Source organism: Notolepis coatsorum, assembly GCF_963971535.1.
Source record: "Notolepis coatsorum genome assembly, chromosome: 5".
Classification (NCBI taxonomy): Eukaryota; Metazoa; Chordata; class Actinopteri; order Aulopiformes; family Paralepididae; genus Notolepis; species Notolepis coatsorum.
In genome coordinates, this window is record NC_140169.1 from 80,064,916 (window position 1) to 80,087,714 (window position 22,799).

General features: G+C 44.2%; 1 protein-coding gene across 1 annotated transcript in view; it reads left to right on the top strand.

Annotated features, from left to right (window-relative positions):
* Positions 1-498: 498 nt before the first annotated feature.
* Positions 499-22,799, top strand: part of fndc4a (fibronectin type III domain containing 4a) — a gene marked incomplete at its 3' end in the record, with an annotated part of 199,307 nt that continues 177,006 nt past the window's right edge. The window contains exon 1 of the mRNA XM_084314153.1: positions 499-614. Coding sequence (XP_084170279.1) covers positions 536-614 — 79 coding nt within the window. The 5' untranslated portion in view covers positions 499-535. The remainder of the gene's footprint in view (positions 615-22,799) is intronic.

Sequence of the window (22,799 nt, forward strand, 5' to 3'; positions counted from 1 at the left end):
AAAAGGCACACTGGAAATTCCCTGCTACTGTACCTGTGAGTGTGACACCACGAGCACGCGCGCACGCACCAGTTCCTTGCTACCTGTATGCACGCGCACACCGCACGAGCACGCGGAGTTTTGAGGATGGCACTCGTTTGCGATTAAACCAACTTTCAGTCGGTGGCTGGATGAGTTGCGCACCGTGCCAGCGCACCGATGATGACCGAGATGGCGCTTATTATATAGTTGGTCATTGATTTGAACGAAGGACACATAATGGAATTAGTATCGAAACGAAGAAACCTCATAATGGACACGTTGGCGAAATGCTTATAAGATTTTGTCACATACCGATACATGCATAATTGACCGACTCTCTATACATTTAAATAAATAGGCTATACCTGGATTCGGTCACACTTCGTCGCTCGATAATGATTATTGGAAAAGGATTGATTTCACCATGCTATAAAAACGACGAGCTGGGTACCATTTTTACGGGATTCACGTTTTAATCTTTGGAAGAGAAGAGGAACAGAAGAGGAACACGACGATGGCTCGCCCGCTTGTGTTAGTTAATAACTCCGTGGTCCTGATGCTGTTCGGCAGCGGCATGTTCTTGGTCGGAGCAAGTGAGTATAAACACCAAGTCGAATATTTTGTACTTTTAGATTCCATGTCCTTCTGTATTTAGTCACATTAGGAGTTTTCAGAACTTTCATGAAACATGTTCTGAACATGAATTGAAAATGGGGGACCCTGATGTAAACAAGACGGAAGTCTTTCTCTGGTCTGCATCCCCTTAACAATTGTGTGTATTGAGCAGTACTGTACTGTAGTCTGTAGTCTGTAGTCTGTAGCCATTCTGCAATCTGTTAAATAAAGTTTTCATGCATTCATGCATTCATTCATTCATTCATTCATTCAAACATGTAAAGAAGATCACCGCTTACTTTTGAAAGCTTTATGTAGTTTTATTTATGATGGTGATGCTGGTTATGATGATGATATTGATGATGGTGGTGGTGCTGATGGTTATTATTATTATTATTATTATTGTTGTTATTATTGTTGTTGTTATTTGAAGCTCATGCTCTATTTTGTGCCTCAACTTTACACCCATAACCTTACTTTAGAATCGTACTGTCTCTCTCATCGGGTCTACTCAACTTAAACATGCTTATTTAGTGAGGATCAAGTTACAGCTATATTTCATGTCTTATGTCGCTCATAACACCGCAGGTATTATCGGCTGTAATTCTACCAAGGTAGTAGCCCATATTGTAGAGATCATATCATATTTGAATTTAGAACTCATAGCCGTCTTGTCTTACCTGTACATTCGATTATTATGTAATGCCGTTGCTGTATGTCCTAATCATTAATGCTATAGCAAATTACTAGATGAGAATAATTGATATGTCCACAGGGCCGCCTCAGGGGGTGTGCGAGCAGTGCGGTCGCACAGGGCCTCGCGGGAAGGGGGGCCTCGCAAAAAAAAAAAAAAAAAAAAAAAAAAAAAAAAAAATTATTTTTTTTTATTATTTTTTATAATTTTTTTTTATTTTTTTTTTATTTTTTTGCGAGGCCCCCCTTCCCGCGAGGCCCTTTTTCATCACAGACCTAAAATCTAGTTTTGCTTATATGCTTATATATTTCACATTAGACACGTTTGTAGAATGACATGTTCCTGGGTCTGCACCTGGGTCACTATTGGAGCTCTGGTGCTCTGCAGCAGGCATTGGTTTCAATGAGGGGAGGGGTTACACTATTCTAAAGCGTCTGACTATTCCGCGCGGCGCGCGTGCAGCATTGTAGTTTATCCGAGCCAAGGTGAAGAGGACATCGTTCGGCAGATGGACTGAAGATGAAAGTTGTTGCATGTTAGACAGTTCAGTCAGGCTAGCCATCCCGGCTAAAGACAGGGACAGCTAGTTAGCTTTAGCTACGTTATAATATTGAGTGCTATCCCGTGTGGTTCAGTCGGGATAGCCATGATGCGGCGAGGCGAGTGGATGTCTTTTCAAAAGAAGCAATACGCCGAAAGGTGTCCAGTCTGCCGGAAAGTACTCGAAGAAGAAGAAGAAGAAATTACACCGTGGGGCCAAGAAAGTTTCCTTCCACGTTGATACTGCGTTATGGTGAGTGACCGTGAGTCAACATATGATTATATACCCGCCGTGGATCTGTCTTTCTCTATCTGGAGCCAAACTGGTCGACGAGCTAATACTACTAGTAGCTAACGCTAACGGTGTGTGCCTGGTGCTGGTGGTGAAAGCACCTGGCTGTATGCAGCTACATAGAGCCACGTGCCTGATTGAGCTAACTGTTAGCCAGACGCCATGTGTGGGCTGGCTGGCTGGCTGTCGGCCCACCACGTCCTCCCCACACCCAGTCTCCTCGGCCGGAGCCGTGGCCCCCCGTACTATACCAGGAGGGAGGGGTGGGGAGCGAAGGTGGAGGGAGGCGCGCTGAGGCCTTTCGTCAACGTGGAGACCTGTGTTGCGGCCTTTCGACCTGCGCCCTCGTGCAGGTAACTAAGATTAATGAAAATGTCATGACATTACCCCACTCTTACTTCCTTCCCCTCCCGAATGTTTTGTTAATAACGATGTTTTTTTCCAGGCAAAACATATGCTACTTCACAACATTTGGAGATACGACATGTGCTGTGTGTGAATGGTGTAGCTTGTGTAGCTTGTGTAGCTTGTGTAGCGTTGGGCCATTGGCCAAAGCTGTGTGTGGCCTGGTGTCACAGAGTACCTGGCTAGCCTATTTAGCTGATGTCGGCCATTGGCTCCTTGCTTTGGTTTCTCTGGTATACCCTGCTCTTCTTGTTGGATTTAAGTGTTGATCTTTGTCCTTTTGAATCTGTCATACATGCTCTAGTCTCTAACACACACACACATGACAAACACACATGTTCTCTCTCTCTCTTTCTAACACACACAGTCTGCCTATGGCGGCCTTTCTCGATGGCTAGGCTGTGCTCAAGGATCTTCAGTCACAGTGCTCAGGTATTCTGCCACTGTGTACTCTCTGTTTAGGGCCAAATAGCATTTCAATTTCTTTCCAATGTGTCTCTCTCTCTCTCTCTCTCTCTCTTTTGATCTTTGTCCTTTTGAATCTGTCATACATGCTCTAGTCTCTCTCTAACACACACACACATGACAAACACATGTTCTCTCTCTCTCTCTCTCTGTACACTGTATATTGACTGTAGAACGGGAGCTCTCTTTCGCTCTCTCTTTTGCTATATGTTGACTGTATCATGCCCCGCCTCGGGCAGCGCTATTATTTAAGAATATGTTGACTGTATATATAAAAAAAAAAAAAAAAAAAAAAAAATATATATATATATATATATATAATTTTTTTTTTTTTTTTTTTTTTTTTACCTTTGGGGGGGGGGGGGGCCTCGCATTAAATCTCGCACAGGGCCTCGCATTTCTCCCAGGCGGCCCTGTATGTCCATGTCCTACCCCTTATGTTATTGTTAAAAACAAATGTTTACTGCGTTGTGCTGTGCGGTCTTTGAATCAGGAGACCCGGACGCCTGTATCAGTTCCGCAACCGTTCCTATTTCCGGGGTAGGCCTGATTGGCCGCGACAGGCACGTGACCCGCCGCGGCCACGCCCCGCGGCAGCCCCAGGACGCGCAACGAGGCTGCTGTGTTTCACCGCCGCTTTCCGCCTTCAACGCCGCCCGCAGCAGCAAATTTGCGCGAGCGCAGGATTATTTCAGTGTGTATCATGCAATCATTTATCATTTAAAATTTGAAAGGCATACATTGTTGTATGAAATAAAATAGTATAGAGACATATGTACAGCGTTCGATGCAGAATAGAAGTAACTGAGTTACCATACAATATACAATACGCTATAGTGCAAAGCAGAAATGGGATGAGGTACAATTTACAGTAAGGTGATACTATGCAATGTACTAATATACAATACGGCTCACTTTTCCCACTTCAATGACAGAGCCGCTGTTTAATAATATTGTCGCGGCGGAGCTCCGTCGCGGCAGCATTATGTAGCAGTAATCCCCCCTTTTTTTTTACTATCGACAACTAGCTCAACTGGCAGCGCTGCCTTGCTGTGGATCCTCCGGTCCGTTGGTCACAAGTTCGATTCCCTTAAACTTTTTTTTATTTTTTTTAACGTGCATTCTTTCGCCGGTTAAGTTTAGGCATGTTAACTTTAAGCATAGTATATTGTATGGTACAGTAACAGTCTCTGGAGTGCAACAGTAAGAAGCATTTGCACTGCAACGCATACACCTTACTGTAAATTGTACCTCATCCCATTTCTGCTTTGCACTATAGCGTATTGTATATTGGTACATTGCATTGTATATTGTATGGTACAGTAACAGTCTCTGGAGCGCAACAGTAAGAAGCATTTGCACTGCAACTCCGAAACAATGCTTAAAGTTAACATGCCTAAACTTAACCGGCGAAAGAATGCACGTTAAAAAAAATAAAAAAAGTTTAAGGGAATCGAACTTGTGACCAACGGACCGGAGGATCCACAGCAAGGCAGCGCTGCCAGTTGAGCTAGTTGTCGATAGTAAAAAAAGGGGGGATTACTGCTACATAATGCTGCCGCGACGGAGCTCCGCCGCGACAATATTATTAAACAGCGGCTCTGTCATTGAAGTGGGAAAAGTGAGCCGTATTGTATATTAGTACATTGCATAGTATCACCTTACTGTAAATTGTACCTCATCCCATTTCTGCTTTGCACTATAGCGTATTGTATATTGTATGGTAACTCAGTTACTTCTATTCTGCATCGAACGCTGTACATATGTCTCTATACTATTTTATTTCATACAACAATGTATGCCTTTCAAATGTTAAATGATAAATGATTGCATGATACACACTGAAATAATCCTGCGCTCGCGCAAATTTGCTGCTGCGGGCGGCGTTGAAGGCGGAAAGCGGCGCTGAAACACAGCAGCCTCGTTGCCGCATCCTGGGGCTGCCGCGGGGGGTGACCGCGGCGGGTCACGTGCCTGTCGCGGCCAATCAGGCCTACCCCGGAAATAGGAACGGTTGCGGAACTGATACAGGCGACCCGGACTCATCTGTACATCTGGCTCATTGTAGCACTGCTTGCTGTTTGAAGGTGTCCTTGTGGACAGAACCCGGTAAAACTCTGCCCGTTAACCTTTTCACTACCAGACTACTACAGAAGGTTAACCCTTTCACTACCACACTACTACAGAAGATTAACCCTTTCACTACCACACTACTACAGAAGATTAACCTTTTCACTACCACACTACTACAGAAGGTTAACCCTTTCACTACCACACTACTACAGAAGATTAACCTTTTCACTACCACACTACTACAGAAGATTAACCCTTTCACTACCACACATACAGAAGATTAACCTTTTCACTACCACACTACTACAGAAGATGAACCCTTTCACTACCACACTACTACAGAAGATTAACCTTTTCACTACCACACTACTACAGAAGATTAACCTTTTCACTACCACACTACTACAGAAGGTTAACCTTTTCACTACCACACTACTACAGAAGGTTAACCCTTTCACTACCATACTACTACAGAGGATTAACCCTTTCACTACCACACTACTACAGAAGATTAACCTTTTCACTACCACACTACTACAGAAGGTTAACCCTTTCACTACCACACTACTACAGAAGGTTAACCTTTTCACTACCACACTACTACAGAATGTTAACCTTTTCTCTACCACACTACTACAGAAGATTAACCCTTTCACTACCACACTACTACAGAAGATTAACCGTTTCACTACCACACTACTACAGAAGGTTAACCCTTTCACTACCATACTACTACAGAGGATTAACCCTTTCACTACCACACTACTACAGAAGATTAACCTTTTCACTACCACACTACTACAGAAGGTTAACCCTTTCACTACCACACTACTACAGAAGGTTAACCTTTTCACTACCACACTACTACAGAATGTTAACCTTTTCTCTACCACACTACTACAGAAGATTAACATTTTCACTACCACACTACTACAGAAGGTTAACCCTTTCACTACCACACTACTACAGAAGATTAACCTTTTCACTACCACACTACTACAGAAGATTAACCCTTTCACTACCACACATACAGAAGATTAACCTTTTCACTACCACACTACTACAGAAGATTAACCCTTTCACTACCACACTACTACAGAAGATTAACCCTTTCACTACCACACTACTACAGAAGATTAACCTTTTCACTACCACACTACTACAGAAGGTTAACCTTTTCACTACCACACTACTACAGAAGGTTAACCCTTTCACTACCACACTACTACAGAAGATTAACCCTTTCACTACCACACTACTACAGAAGGTTAACCTTTTCACTACCACACTACTACAGAAGGTTAACCCTTTCACTACCACACTACTACAGAAGATTAACCCGTTCACTACCACACTACTACAGAAGGTTAACCTTTTCACTACCACACTACTACAGAAGATTAACCCTTTCACTACCACACTACTACAGAAGGTTAACCCGTTCACTACCACACTACTACAGAAGGTTAACCCTTTCACTACCACACTACTACAGAAGGTTAACCCTTTCACTACCACACTACTACAGAAGGTTAACCCTTTCACTACCACACTACTACAGAAGGTTTTGATTGATTGATTGATTGATTGAAAACTTTATTAACAGATTGCAGAATGGGTACAGTGCAGTACAGCTCAATACATAGAATTGATAAGGAGATGCAGACCAGAGAAATACTTTCATCTTGTTTACATCAGGGTCCCCCATTTTCAATTCATCATAACATATATGACATACATGACATACAGATAGACAGTACTGCTACATCTATACATTTATGACATACCAGATTTGCAAATACAGTACATTATATTATTAGTATTCCTATATCATTCCTTTTAGTCCATTGATTGATAGTAAGTGTATTCATGCTTTTTAACAGACATTGAAGGTATACGACTAAAGACACCTACTGATACTTAAGCCTTTCACAACCACACTAGAGACGGTTAACCGTCTAGTGTGGTAGTGAAAGGGTTAACCTTCTGTAGTGTGGTTGTGAAAGGGTTAACCATTTGACGCGTGGCAGTGAAAGGGTTAACCATTTGGTAGTGTGGTAGTGAAAGGGTTGACCTTCTGTATTGTTGCAGTGACAGGGTTAACCATTTGGTAGTGTGGTAGTGAAAGGGTTAACGTCCTATGAGCATATGGATGGACGATTAGGAGGTGACTATAATGCACAATGGGTATAAAACCGATTAGGAGGTGACTATACTATATGCATGATGAGTGTACAACTGCCAAATATGACACTCTCTTATCTGTGTAGGAGTTAATGGTGCACCTAATTTCTCTTCTGGGATCAATATAGTCAATCAATCAATCAATCGGCGTACATCAGGGATGCAATGGAGGGTAAACTCACCTTAACTCAGTTGATCTTTTCCATCCATAGCATATATACTACCGGTAACTAGATTATAGTAATGACATTGATGCAAGATATATGAACATTTTATTTTATCAGGAAATGGAGCAAATCAATGTAACTATGAAAAAACAGTATTGTGTACAGTCTCCAGTCTCCATGGCGACATTATCAAACTATAGAGCCATTTTGAGGTGTATCAAATCAAATGACCATAATACACAAATGGCCCTTTTCTAATTATTCATTGAACTTCCGCACTGCCAACCTGTTGTTTTACCACTCCATCACTGATTGACCGACTCCCATAAGCAATTGCCAATGCCCATGTATTTCCCCCCACAAAAACCAGAACTGCAATTCATTCTCTCTCTCCTTCTCTCTCTCTCTCTCTCTCTCACTCAAGGGAATTCAATCCCTTTATTGATAGCACCTTGAGAGGAATGAGATCGGTGCTCTGTGTTGCTGTGTCGTCTGTCTTGAGGGAGAGATGTTCTCTCTGTTCTGAATCCTGCGACTGCATCTGTCTTATCAGTGGCAAAAAGGAATTACTTTCAGAGGCTGACTCACAACAATGAAAACACGATTAAAATAGTAATTAGGATTATATATTATATCCATAAATATGAATTTGCCCACCGTGTTAAGCCTAAACGGTGAAATGAATGTGGAATTAATGAGAGCTATTCCCATGCATAGAGTCTCTGGGATTTACAGCAACACATAATTCGGAGGCAAATGGAGCCTAATTTAATTGGAAGCCTCCTTGGTTTTATTGTAATGTGGTCCGCATTACATTTTTCACAATGACACACAATGAGACATGGGAGAAGGGGATTTCAACTGTTAGGCAGACGGATTAATACAGGCCTGGAAACCGAGCTAATGTCATATGAGAACAGTGAAGGAATGGATAGATATACTGTCATGTAGGACTGAAACCGTGTAGGTCTGTCTGGTAGACTGTCAGTCTGTCACGTATGACTGGGAAACAGTGTAAGTCTGGCTGATAGACTGTCAGTCTGTCACGTATGACTGGGAAACAGTGTAAGTCTGGCTGATAGACTGTCAGTCTGTCACGTTACGTATGACTGGGAAACAGTGTAGGTCTGTGATAGACTGTCAAACCTGACACTGGGAAACGGCAAGGGCCTGGCTGTTGCTGTAACTGGCCGCCATCGCTGTGTATAAAGTCACATCACAAATCACATCCTATTTATCTAGTATGCAAAACACCCTTTCAGAGCTGTGTCACATGGTACGCTTGTCCCCCAATGAAGCAGGTCTCAGGAACACAGGCCAATTTTACATTATTGTAAAATACAGATGCATACAGTAAGATCCAAATCAAATCAAATACAATTTATTTGTAAGGCCCGACAACACACGTTAATGTCGCCATGGGCCGGACACGTCCCGTTGCAATGTCTGCTAATATAACAACCGACAGGAAATACACTTGTGTCCAAACTGTTCCCCTAGCAACAGTGTCCAAACTGTTCCCATAGCAACAGCATTCCTGTCCAAAACTTCTATATCTAAATCAAATCAAATTAATTTGTAAGGCCCGACAACACACGTTAATGTCCCATGGGCCGGACACATCTTCTTTAATTAGTCAAGAAGAAACATCACAATAAATCAAGAACAAAGACAATAACACCAGGAAATCCAAAATAAAATGTAAAATAAATAAATGAATGCAACACTCCCAGACATACCCCACGCGAAGGTAAGGAAAAACTCACTAAAAACCTAGCAATAGGAAAAAAGCACGACAGGCAATGTGGAGGGGAGAAACCTTAGAAGGGCCGTTCAAAGGGGGATCTCCCTTCTTAGATGTCGGTGATAGTAGTGTTGCAATAAAACAGGCGAAACAGTTGATAAGCATGTACATATACGTGTAATGAAACACAAATAAGTGCATGCAATAGCAACTGAACATGACATCCAGTTCAAAGGGTCATCTGATAAGGTCAGCATCAAGTCAGGGGCTAACATACCTAACTCAGCCAGCAACGCCTGCAATTAGGCCTGCCACGATAACACATTTTGCTGGGCGATTAATTGCCCCCGAAAATATCGCGATAAGCGATATTATTGCGACCGGTTAGAGAATTTTTTTGAGAAATTTATTTCCCAAAACTTTTATTTTGAAGCCCACCGCTCCGTCTTTTCCGGTGTTTAAGACTTTTATTTTGAAGCCCACCGACCGGACCGGAAGTATTGTTGTGATTATCCTAGCCGACAACTTGTCTCGTCCGGTTGTGTTTTTTAGTTTTAACGTTAGCTACTAACGTTAGATGCAGCTACTACATGCAATCAACGATGAGGAGGAAGCGTCAAAGCAGTATTATAATAGAATAGCTGTGGTGCGTAGGCACTGCAGCACGACTCGAAAACGACCCGTTATAATAAATTAATTCATGTTTAACTTGTCCCCGTCTCCAGTCCTTTGACTAGCCCCACCCGTTCATTGTAAACAATGATGCATGTAATTGTATTAACGTTATTCTGTGTTATTCTAACGTTACACTACAAATAACGCTACTTGGTTAAAAGGAGCAACACTATTGAGAAATGTAGTTAAGCTATGTGGCGTTGCTACTGCCCCACGGAGCTCCCGTGCTGTGCTCTGTAGTAACGCCAGCTGCCAACCCACACGGAGAGAGACTGCAAGGGGCACTGGTTCCGCCTCATTAAAACAAACGCGCAAATAGCAATTAATCGCGCCCGTCAAAATCATTGCATTCATTTTAATTATCACGGCAATTAATCGATTTATTGCTTATCGCGGCAGGCCTACCTGCAATGCTACCCCCCCAACAGAGAGGATTCCTGTGTAGCATACTAAACGAGCATACTAAACTAGCATAGGAGGATACAATTTAACCTTGACTCGATCCTCATCCACTCTGCGCAAAATGGGGAGAAATTGGGTGTATTGGCTCATATTCATTTACCCTCGTCTGAAAACAAGCATAATAACGTGTGAGCTGCAACACTTGGCTCCAGGAAATCAACAAATGTGTATTGCAATTTACTGCAGTGCCAGGTTCATATTGGTCCACTAAAATTGGCAATTTGATATTCATAAACATACTTCGAAGCTTTGTTCGATGGGCATGGGATTCGAATATGAAAATAAAATTCGATTATAAAAAATTTAAATAAAATAAATATGATTCTTTTATTATTTTTTTGCAAAATCAACTCTGCCTCTCTTTGTTAACTACAACAAGCAATGCTGTTTGTTATTTAAGATGAGGTCGGACTCGGCACTGACAGATTTGTGTTCATTGTGCTGCTTTTATAAAGCCTCAAATGATGGCTTACAATATTTCATGAAAGCAAAGTGTTTTGTTTGTCTAAGATTTAAAAAGGTTTAAACTTTACAGCACCGACAAAGTTGAACAAAGTGCTGTACAAGTCCCACAACATAATTATTTTTTTAATTAATAATTTTTTTTTTTTTATCTCAAAGCTTCGAATTACAATCGAATCTCGGCCCCCGAAGCTTGACCCTTAGGTGAACCCCTTGTACGCAATTTGTAAGTCACTTTAGATAAGATAAGATATTCCTAGCAGCATGGGGGAGGGGGGAGGGGAGGTACAGGTAGTAAAAGACATAAAGGTACAGGTCACATAATTATAGTACAGTGGAGAAGTAAAACAAGGTGCAAGATGAGGGTATGTATGCCCTCTCAGTTATATTGCCCTACAATAAATATAGTTACAATATATAATCTAAATCTAATCTAACATAATAATCTAAAAATTAAAAAATAAAAGCTAAATATATGCAATATATGTAAGGGATAATGTATAGCTACGAGGTCATTGTCGCAAAATAATTGACCGACACAGAGTTTAAAATACCGAGCCGCCTCGGCGAGGTGTTTTAAACGTCAGTGAAGGTCAATTATTTTGCGACAATGACCGAGTATAGCTATACATTATCCCGCTTATTACATGGCTAACTTACTAACAATATACCCAATTAATTTTACATCGACTCGCAACACTGGTTCTGGCTGCGTTCTGGCTCCGCTCGTCGCTCCGCCCCCTGTCATCGCCGGCAGCAGAACACCGGCAGTGTCTAATTGCACTGAAACAGTGTGTGTCAGTGGGCTTGATTGCGAACAGCTGCGCACAGCGGTCATTATTGTCCCACAGCGGTCATTATTGTCCCACAGCGGTCATTATTGTCTAATAATGACCGCTGTCGGGGGGCTATTGACCAATCACAAGCAAGCATTTCGGCGAATATGAAAACGCCATGTAATAAAATCTAATAATCCAATAGTCTAAATCTAATCTAATATATAATCTAAAAATGCTAAATGCTAAATATATGCTCTGATGAAGTATACAAGTATTTGGATAAAAGCATCAGCTAAATTACTAAATGTAAATGTCAGTCCTCACCTAGTGTCTCTCACCTAGTGTCTCTCACCTAGTGTCTCTCACCTAGTGTCTCTCACCTAGTGTCTCTCACCTAGTGTCTCTCAGTCCTCTAGTGTCTCTCAGTCCTCACCTAGTGTCTCCCACCTAGTGTCTCTCACCTAGTGTCTCTCACCTAGTGTCTCTAAGTCCTCTAGTGTCTCTAAGTCCTCACCTAGTGTCTCTCACCTAGTGTCTCTCACCTAGTGTCTCTCTGTCCTCACCTAGTGTCTCTCACCTAGTGTCTCTCTGTCTCTCACCTAGTGTCTCTCACCTAGTGTCTCTCACCTAGTGTCTCTCTGTCTCTCACCTAGTGTCTCTCACCTAGTGTCTCTCTGTCCTCACCTAGTGTCTCTCACCTAGTGTCTCTCTGTCCTCACCTAGTGTCTCTTACCTAGTGTCTCTCTGTCCTCACCTAGTGTCTCTCTGTCCTCACCTAGTGTCTCTCTGTCCTCACCTAGTGTCTCTCAGTCCTCACCTAGTGTCTCTCACCTAGTGTCTCTCACCTAGTGTCTCTCACCTAGTGTCTCTCAGTCCTCTAGTGTCTCTCTGTCCTCCTCACCTAGTGTCTCTCACCTAGTGTCTCTCTGTCCTCTAGTGTCTCTCTGTCCTCCTCACCTAGTGTCTCTCACCTATGTCTCTCCAGGGTAGATGGCAAATAAGCGAATTTCCCAAAATGTTGGAGTTTTCCTTTAATACAATTCAATTGGATTGGTCCTTGGCTGACACAATGTACACACACAATATACAGGACTATGTAACGTTTGGGGTTTTGCTCTCAGGGAGAAAAGCCCTAGTGTTATCTGGTGGTAATTGACCTGTCTATCTGCCCTGATTGCATTCATTGGCACCCGGTGTGTCTAGTTAAGGTGGCTTTATATGCTCTTCCGTGTTCCCGTAACACTGTCAGTCGAACACTGAACCTTGCCGTGAATAGTACTATGCATTCTTGTTAAAACCTTATCGCTCCTTGCCACGGAGGATACGTTTGTTCACTATCGTGCCACTTTGACTGTTGTGTCAACCTGTTATGAGAATATAATATATCGCTGTGAGTATATGCAGTATCGCCGTCAGACGTGTATTCAGTTTGTCGTGTTTATCATTTCGTGTATCCCGTTTTGGAGACAGTGTTTTCTCCCCTTTGTTTTCCCTCTTTATTATATAGTTCAGTTTATGTGATTGTGCTATAGCGTGTTTTGGAGACTTGTTTTCTCCCCTTTATTTTGGTCCACTGTGACGTGCGTGTCCTTATGCTTCTCCAATTAAAAGGAGCAGTGCTCAAACTCGAAGATCAACAACGGTCTCTCGTCGTTTCTTTTCTGCACTGCACCTGGGTCCAACAGGTAACCCAAACCGTAACAGGACTATATATACATTATAAACAGTAGCTAACATTTTTATAAATGGGCGAAATAAATATAGACTCTGACTTGCAACAAATAGCAAGTCATTTGGTCCTCTGTCTGTTCCACATCACTGTGATGTTCACAGATCAGACTAGGAGTAGATAACAAGGAGAAATCAATGCAGCATCATTAGTAGCGGAAGCCTTTCAGTATGTGTTTGACAAATCCATGGGACCGGTGAGGTCATCTGCCAGGGGGGAGTAACGCTGACGCCTTATGCTAGCAGGTGATACATCAAGCATCAAGGTGACTTTAGATAGATAGGCTAGAACTATGACGGTTATTTACTGCCAAAACCCACACACAGAAAAACCCAGGCCACATGCACTAAGGCTAAGACCACTTATCGATAATTATCGATAACTGCATGAAATCGATAAGTGGCGTCACTTATAGATTTGTTTGCATGTGTAAACAAAATATTTATAATAATAACGTTTTTCAAATACTTTTCTTAAAAAAGAAAAAAAAACATTATTTAATGTTAGTTTGTGTGTGTGTCGGGGTCCAACTACAGCATCGCAAAAACTACAGTGAGTGCACGTGACACACATACTAACATACAAACTAACGTTAAATAAGTAATTTAAATTTTTTACATGCAAAATAATAACCATAACCATAACCATAGTTATATGAGTATAGCGAGCGCTCTGCTCATAGTGGAACCTTATCCCTTTCAATCTAATTCTGAATAAAATTTCTCCACATGTACACACCCATCTGCCTGGCCACACCCACATCCGCTCCTCTACATAAGTGGGGACGTGGCCATACTAACAGCTCCTTCCCAAGTCTTTCACCACCGAAGGCGAAGACCACGGGGTCCTCAGTGAGTCCGAGCAGAGCGCTCGCTATACTCATATAACTATGGTCATAGGATAACCGTATGTTATATTATCGTATAGCTTACCAGCGGCGGCTGGTCAATAGGGGCGCTAGAGCGCCGCCCTCCCTGGTTAAAAGAGAGAAGAAGAAGATTTTAATTATTTTTTTTTTATTTAAGAGCCCTAGAAATCAAATAAACATGTTTAAAATGAATAATATTTACTCGTTTTAAGTGTTTGTGTTTCCAATGCACAATATAACGTTAATATATCAAATATAAATAATTGTTTTCATTAACAGGAAGTGACTGTCTGCTAGAGAATAATACCGCCTCTATACTTTCCATAGCCGCATTTCTCCTGGGCTAGACGCATAGCGCTTACAGTGGGCGTGCACTGGTTTCATCGCTGTACTGTCGCAGCCAATCAGTGCGTAATTCGCTGTGCGTTGAAATATGATGTATTATGATGGAAACCGGGCGCGTTTTAAAGCGATCTATTATCATCTAAATGTAGCAGGGTCACAAGGTAGCAGAGTCACAAGGTAGCTGGACACAGCAGAGCTCCGTCTGACTGCACCCTCGTCTTTGGGCCTGGAGCGTCAAACTGGGGCCCAGTAGTGGGAGTGAATGGGGCCCGGGATTTACCAACCTGGTTTGGTACTCTGGTCTTCCTCGCCTCTCCGGAGCGGTCAGCAGTACTCCCCAACTCGCTCTCACTTCCCTGAATACCTCCGTTAACCCCCCCACACCTAGTGACTGACATGCATAGATAGATTCGTTACTCCCGCAAGCAGTACCCTCCCTTGATGACCACTAGAAACCTTATAATGAAAAGGGGAGAGTTGGATAGGAAGGGGTTAATTGCATTAACGTTACCCACACCAAAAGAGTTGTTTATAGGCTCAGGAAGGGACACGCACACAGACCCCCTTTTCTTAATGTTAATTGTACTGTTCAGTTACAAAGATTTAATAGGAATGGGTCAAATAGAATGAAGTCCTACTATTACTCAATTTGTAACTCAATACCTTATAGACACTTATATTATACACCCACCTCTGGGTTAGTACCAGGGATAATATACTTCAATGTGCTTGACTCATCACCCACGTCTGGGTTAGTACCATGAATAATACCTTTCTCAGGCTTTAATTATATGGTATGGATAATACCTCTCTAAGGCTTTACTTATGATTCTACAGGTCTGTAACCTCCCCACAGGGAAAGGGTTAATTAGATGGGAAAATATTATTAAAGAACAAACACGTTATCACACTCAAAGAAACTGAAAAGGTGGGCCCACTTTACCAAAACAAAAGTCCTATGCTAATGCCGGCATGTAATGTTTATGGGGTACCCCTATGAACTGTAGTTAGCAACGTTAGCTTCACCTGCAGGCCGCATCACACTGTGTACTGTGCAATAAGATCCTGAGCATCGAAGCTCTATTGTACTCAACCAAGATGGCGGCCTCGCCGCGCCACCCCTGTCCGGGTAGCAAGATGGCGTCGAACGCTCTCGTCACAGGCGCCAGCCAGCGGGGCTGGAGCAGAGGGAGCAGTAGCGGGCTGAGAGAGCGCGCTGGGTGATGGCGACCTCTGCTGGTCGGGGCGAACTCCCGTGTTGGCTGAAGACAGCCGGTGCAGAGCAGCTGTCGAACGCCGGCGAAGACTGGTTGTTGACAGCCGGCGCTGGGTCGACGCGCGACGATACTGTGGGTCCCAGACAGCCCTCCTGCTATTCGGTTATACTGTTACGCAACGTGGCTGGCTACACCACCGGTCTCTTCAGCGCCTCGCGCCCGGTGTATACTGGAGTCAATATAGCCGTTAGCAGCATGCTAAATATACCGCACACACTGCTACTATAACACGTTTCTATGGACGTTAGTCCTTGGGTTCGGTTTCTCTTACTCACACACTATCACGGATACTTCTAGAATAACCCGTCATATACTCAAGTTCAATACGTTCGCCCGTGTGGTCCACAACGGGGGCTCTGTCAAGACACGACCGACCAGGTCCAAGTCCACACTCGAAGAGGGGGAGCATGTCTATGTTCCCCGGGTCCTATGTTCCCCGGGTTCTATGTTCCCCGCTTTGATTGATTGATAGATTGAACATTTTAGACCACCAGCCCTGATTCCAAACTCTAACCTTAACCAGTTCGAACAAGGGCCTAAGCTTAACCGTTCAAAACAAGGCGGACATTAATAATTAATAAAATAATAAAAATTTATAAAACGTTCAATCTATTAATCAATCAAAGCGGGGAACATAGAACCCGGGGAACATAGGACCCGGGGAACATAGGGATGATCCCAGAAGAGGCTGGCTCGCCTCACTTCCGTTCCCGTTTACTTGCTTCTCCTGCTCTCTCTCTCTCGTGCGCTCTTGCCTGCCACAGCCGCCCCCTGCTGGTACCGCCAACTAGCCCCACAGGAAGCACTGGGGTGAAAAGAATATGATCCAATTTACTGTTTATAATCCATATTCCAGCCGGTGAAAGAAGGAGAAGCCCGCGTCATTGTTCGAGGGAATATCAATGGAAACTAGTTAATATGTCTTGGTGCACCAAGGGGAGATAAAAGGCAAGTCAGCACTTCTGAATATATTCAGGGTGCTACATAAGCAAGCAGCGTCAATAATTTCCGTAGCCACATTTCTCGGAGACGCTCTCCGATTGGCCGACGCCAGTTTCTACACTGGGAAAGCTTAGCCACTCTTCGTTCGAAGTAGGTTAAGGTAACGTTAGAGTTTGTCTTAGAGCGTGACGGCAAGTTCTTTCGACGGTTAAGCTTAGGCACTCTTTCAAAGTTGGTTAAGGTTAGAGTTTGTCTTAGAGCAGGGCGATAGAACGCCAGGTAGTTTGCAGGCTGTTAGACACAGCTCGTCACTCACAGTACTTGTTGCCTAACTTGGCTAACAAGAAGCTATATATGGATGCAGTGAACATGGATGGACATCAACACAGTCTGGAAAGTGGATATACTTTAACAAGCCCTTCTGCCTGCTGGACAGTGGTGCGTTTCAACTTAACAAGTGAGAGTTGCGATATCTCTCTCTCTCTCTCTCTCTCTCTCTCTCTCTCTCTCTCTCTCTCTCTCTCTCTCTCTCTCTCTCTCTCTCACTCTCTCACTCTCTCTCTCACTCTCTCACTCTCTCTCTCGCTCTCGCTCTCTCTCTCGCTCTCTCTCTCTCTCTCTCCCTGTTAGAGCGATGCTGTGTTGTTGTTGAACTAATTAATTTCGCTAATTAATTAATGACCTGGACGATGAATGGTAACTTGTTAAAAAGGACAAGATATACATAAGTGATTATTTTTGCATTTTGCATGGATCAGAGAGAGAGTGAGAGAGAGAGAGAGGGGGGGATAGGGAATAGAGAGAGAGAGAGAGAGAGAGAGAGAGAGAGAGAGAGAGAGAGAGAGAGAGAGAGAGAGAGAGATGTGCGCGTGTTTGTGTAGGGCATATTGGAAGCGTGGCTGCATTTGACTGACTGTGATCATATATTGATTGATGGCAATGGTGATAGTTGTACCTACTTAAATATTCGCCAGTGCGTGGTACATGTTTGCAAAATGTTTGGTATAGCGCCCCTCATGGAGAAGAATGCACCGGCCGCCACTGTAGCTTACGCTCTGCTCGTAGTGGAACACAGGAGCTGAGCAGAGCGGAAGCTCGACAAATGTACCCGCTGAGGCCCCCCACAACCATCAGAACCGGGGAGGACCCGAGCCCCCGGACCCCCCTAGAGGGGGACGGGAGGGAATCAGATCCGACTGTGCGAAGAGGGTTTAGCAACTCAAACGCACAGGGTGAGCAGATCGTGGGACTTACCTTCACACAGAAGAACCTGCGACTCCCTCCCACCCCCCCCCCCCCCCCCCTCTCCCTACCCTGTGACGCGCTGACCCAACAGCGTGACAGGAAGCCCGAAGGACAGGAGGTCCAACCCCCTGACCAATCAGAAAAAAAGGGGAGGAAGGGTTTATCAGATCACCCCCTCATGACCCCACACCCCGGATACGATGAAAAACAATAAGCAGCGATGATACCCGTGTACCTAGCATGCTACATGAAAAGCGTATATCCACTAGGATAAGCTAAACCAAATGCACGCCAGCCACAGACGACAACTTGTTTGCGAACAGGTTTTATATACAAGGCTTTAGGCTCATGTGCGAAACACGTCACCCGTGTTTATGTCTAAAGAAAAACACAGACGTTTAAAGAGAGGGACAAAGACCTCGGTACAAGCTACATATATACTTCTGTAGGCAACACTCTAACCAAGTTGTGGACTCGATGCCATGTTTCCAACGTAACAGAATACACACAACCCCCTCAGATAAAAAACGGTAAAGTTTACCATTGCAAGAAGAACACATTCATGATGAGGGAAGACAAGTCTTTCGACCGAGTGCTAGCCACAGGCCTTGCCAAGCACACATATATATAGCCACCAGAACGATTTACAAGAAACTGTCCTACTCTCAACACACAACCCCACAGCTAGGTGAGGGTTTACACATCGTATCCCCAATATATAACAGTGAATAAACACAGTTTGTAACAAAAAAACAGTCCCCCACCAGGAGGGACCTTTTATTTAGTAACAAAATTATATGTTGGGGAGGGGAAGGGGACAGGGGTAAACGGGGAGAGTCACTAGCGGTGCCTGCCGCGTGCAGCGTGGTGCTTGCCCCCACGGGGAGCCGGCCCGGGCGGCTGGCTGCGGCGGACGAGGCACTCCCTCCACTCCTGGCCTTCTTTGATGAAGGCCCAGCAGCGGTGGTACCAGAGGCAACGGTCGCGGTCCTCTGCCGGCGTTGTTTTCATCGGCCATCACCGGCGGCATCGGATCGTCAGGCTGCCGTCATCTGTTGCATGGCCGACCCGAACAGCCCAGCATCGGAGAGGGGGGCCGTGAGCAGGGGAATCCTCTTCTGTTCCGGCACCCGCGCCTGCTCCAGCCAAAGGTGGCGCTGGGATAGAGTGGCCAGGGCGCGCCCCTTCCCGGTGGCTATCGCCTGCAGCTGGGTAAGGTGCAGGATGGCTCCAGCCGCCTGGGCGTGAAGGTACTGTTGATGGTCATCCAATACCGACCCGCCCGCCATCATCCCCGACATGTAGCGCGCTAGCTGCGCGATATTAGACGTCGCAGCTAGGCTCTGAGTCGCGGCGATGTACGCCTGGTCACTCCAATTAGCCATCTGCCTAGCCGATTTCCCTTGGGGAACCGGCTTCCGCAACGGCTCCCACACCACTTCGGGACATGAGCTCGGGGGAACAAGGCAAGCAACTCCCCTTGCGTACCTCCCTCCACGTCACTCGTGTCCCTCACGTACTGGAGGCTGCCATGTCGGGCGCCACCATCCGACGCGGCAGATAGCTGGGCATCTTGTCTCACGGTCGGAGGTTCTAACCCAACACCGGAGAACAAGGGACCCCAAGGAGACGCAACACTCCCTGCCACACCCCGAGGGGGAGAATGATACGACTCCATTGGGGCATCAAACAAGAGCGCTCTCGCCCCCTCTATGTGATCCTCAGTTTTCATCAGAAACGGAGACAGGGCAAGAGCACTCTCGTCCGGCTCCAGCACAACCCCAAAGCCAGGCCGTTCGCCCCTGCAGCTCGTCGCCCTACGACGGGAGCAAGCAGAGGCGAAGAGTCTGCGGCTCAACGGCCCCTCGGAGAGGCAGACTCACCACCGGGTGCCGCCCGGGCGTATCTGACTGCCACGACCGTGGAGTCAGAGCAGCCCCACGACGCACGGCGGACGCGGCAATGGAGAAGCGCTGGTGAAGGGTGACGTTGTGAGCGCTCACAGAATATTAATCTGCTTCTTTCTTCAACAATGTCATTCACTTTCATGAAACTCACAGCACTGACGAAGCCTCTTTCGCTCTCAGTCGAATGTTACTTTTCAGAAACGAACGCCGCCATTGTCGTGGTTAGCATGATATTCTCTCAGACACGAGGGTACTTGTCGCATAACACTCACGTTACGATAACAATGCGACCACACACGGTTATTAGACTGTCCGTTCTAATGTCCGTTACTTCTTTTTAGAAGTCGTGTTGGCTTAACGTCAACTTCTAGTAGTTTCGTGAAGAGACAGTATTTTCCGTGCTTCTCTCATGGGCAACGTCTTGTTCCAACATCCCGTCTTGTTCCAACATGCCTGGACACGCCCGTCACTGTGGGACTCCACTCAGGTACTCCATTCTGATAGGCTGGTTCTGAAAACTCCCGCCCCGCTTGTGATAGGACCATGTACCTGTTCATAATGATTCCACTATGTGTAGAATTACGATGGTAGGATAACCTAACCATCTATTTGCATCCCCTACAATACCTCGGCTATTTTCCACAACTGACAACGGTCCAGAGCGATGTACTGGGTAAGTGTTGCTCCACCGCACACCGCGCCCACCTGCTCCCAATTGATCTAACGTTACGTTGCACATGGCACGTCGCCGTGAAGTGGTATCAGCCAGCTGTCGTGAGATGTATCGGGCAAGTACGAGTACAGCAACATAGGGCGGCACCCGATACTAGGGACATCCCTAGAGATAACAGAGGAAAGTGAAACCTACGATGAGAATAGTCATTTCTAGACACTTTCTTTCACTTCTAGAAATTATTAGTGATGGTAAAATCCCCCATTTTTCTGGGTACCCCCTGGAACTCCGCCAAGATCCCCGCTTTGTGAACCAATGCGGTTATAGCATCAAAGGAGAAGGAGAGGCAGACTCTGGTTTGCCTCCTGATACTAAGCTGAAGCGGGAACTCTTTGTAGGGATGTTGACGGAGCAGCTGGCTTTTCCAAGATAGGACGGGGAGAGGCTGAGACATTGCTGAGGCTGAGATAAAAGCATGATATTGCTAGGGCTGTACCGAATAGTTTGAAGCTTTGAAGCTTCATTCTTAACATGCAAAGTCTAAATCAACATTCGAAATTTTTTTATTGTTATTTTATTTTATAATTTTTTTTTTTTTATTCATTCTGTTTAAACCAATGGGGGTTTTCTTCACAGTTGCAGATAAAGATTAGGCTACACTAATATTATAGTATTATACTATTATAGTATATGACTCTTTAATCAGATTAGTCACTTTATTCAAATAATTTTTTTATTATGATTAAAATTAGGGATGTCCGATATTATCGGCCGACCGATATTATCGGCCGATATCGGCAGTAAAATGTGATATCGGAAAATATCGGTATCGGTTTAAAAAAGAAAAAAAACAATAACAATATTTGTTATATATATATCCAGTGAAATTATTAGTTACCTGAAATTATTCAGTTTTTTGGACGGGGAAACCCTGCATATATCGGTATCGGTTGATATCGGTTGATATCGGTATCGGAAAATTAAGAGTTGGACAATATCAGAATATCGGTATCGGTAAAAAAGCCAATATCGAGCATCCCTAATTAAAATATAAAATATGACGAAAGACATTCGAAGCTTCATCCGAAAACTTCAATAGAAGCTTTGAATGTAATTTACATTTTTAAAAAGACATTCGGTACAGCCCTAGATATTGCTTAAAGATCCATTGCCACACAATTTGCTATTATGGGGCCTCACAGCAGCGATATCACAATCCCCTGCTCTGCAGAGGCATAGATATGGACTTCCCAGAGCGCATGTTAACAAAGATCAGGCTGTCTGAAAGGGTGAATACATTTAAATTGGCTACATCAATTAAAGCCTACAAAAAGAGCTGACTTGAGAGCACTGCTCGAGATTAGCAAGGTGTCTGCGTGTGTGTGACTGCTGTGTTTTTATATTACAAATGGCAGACTGACCTTCAAATCGTCACACGCCTCAAAAGATCACACAGAGGGTGATTGGGGTTGATATGCGCTCGACGACGCGGCCATCACCTCTGTGAAGCCATGGCGCTGTGGCCTCTGGCGCCGTAGGAAGCGAGAGGAATTATGTGCCCGAGGGACTTCGCTTACGACAATGTTGGTGAGCCGATCAATCACTTGCAACTTTTACGCCCTGAATAAAGTCCTGAGTACCCAATTCACGACAGGTTTGACACTGGAGTTGGTCAATTCTAGCGACAGCAGCCATCTCCGCCCCTCTATCTATTCTAGGGTGTTTGCTGTGGGCGGAAAGCATTTGACAGTGTTTTACATCTCATGTGCGTATTAGAGGTAAAACGTACATTACATTTTCAAAGTTAAGGTATCAGAGAGTTTTATATTCTCATAAACAACAAACAATGGTTCCATTAGGGCTTGTTAACTTTCAACACACACCAACGTCTCCATCTGTTAGGTGGTAACATACGCGTATATATATACAAAAAAAGATTAACATTTTTCAATAAAGTTTCATAAAAATCTTAGTCAAACCTTTAGTATTATGATATTAAACATGCTGGCAGAGTACATGCATCCATGTTGTTGTGAACATTTTAATTAAATAAAGAAATTCCCTATCCATAGTCGCCGTGGGATTTTTTTTAATAAAAAATAAAATAAAATAAATTCCCTACCTACCCATGGCCTTAACTGACAACCAACAGGAACCAAACAATATTTTCTTTTATGCCTAGGCGATACAATTAGATCTGAATATAAACAACAGTGTAAACAATATAATTAACTG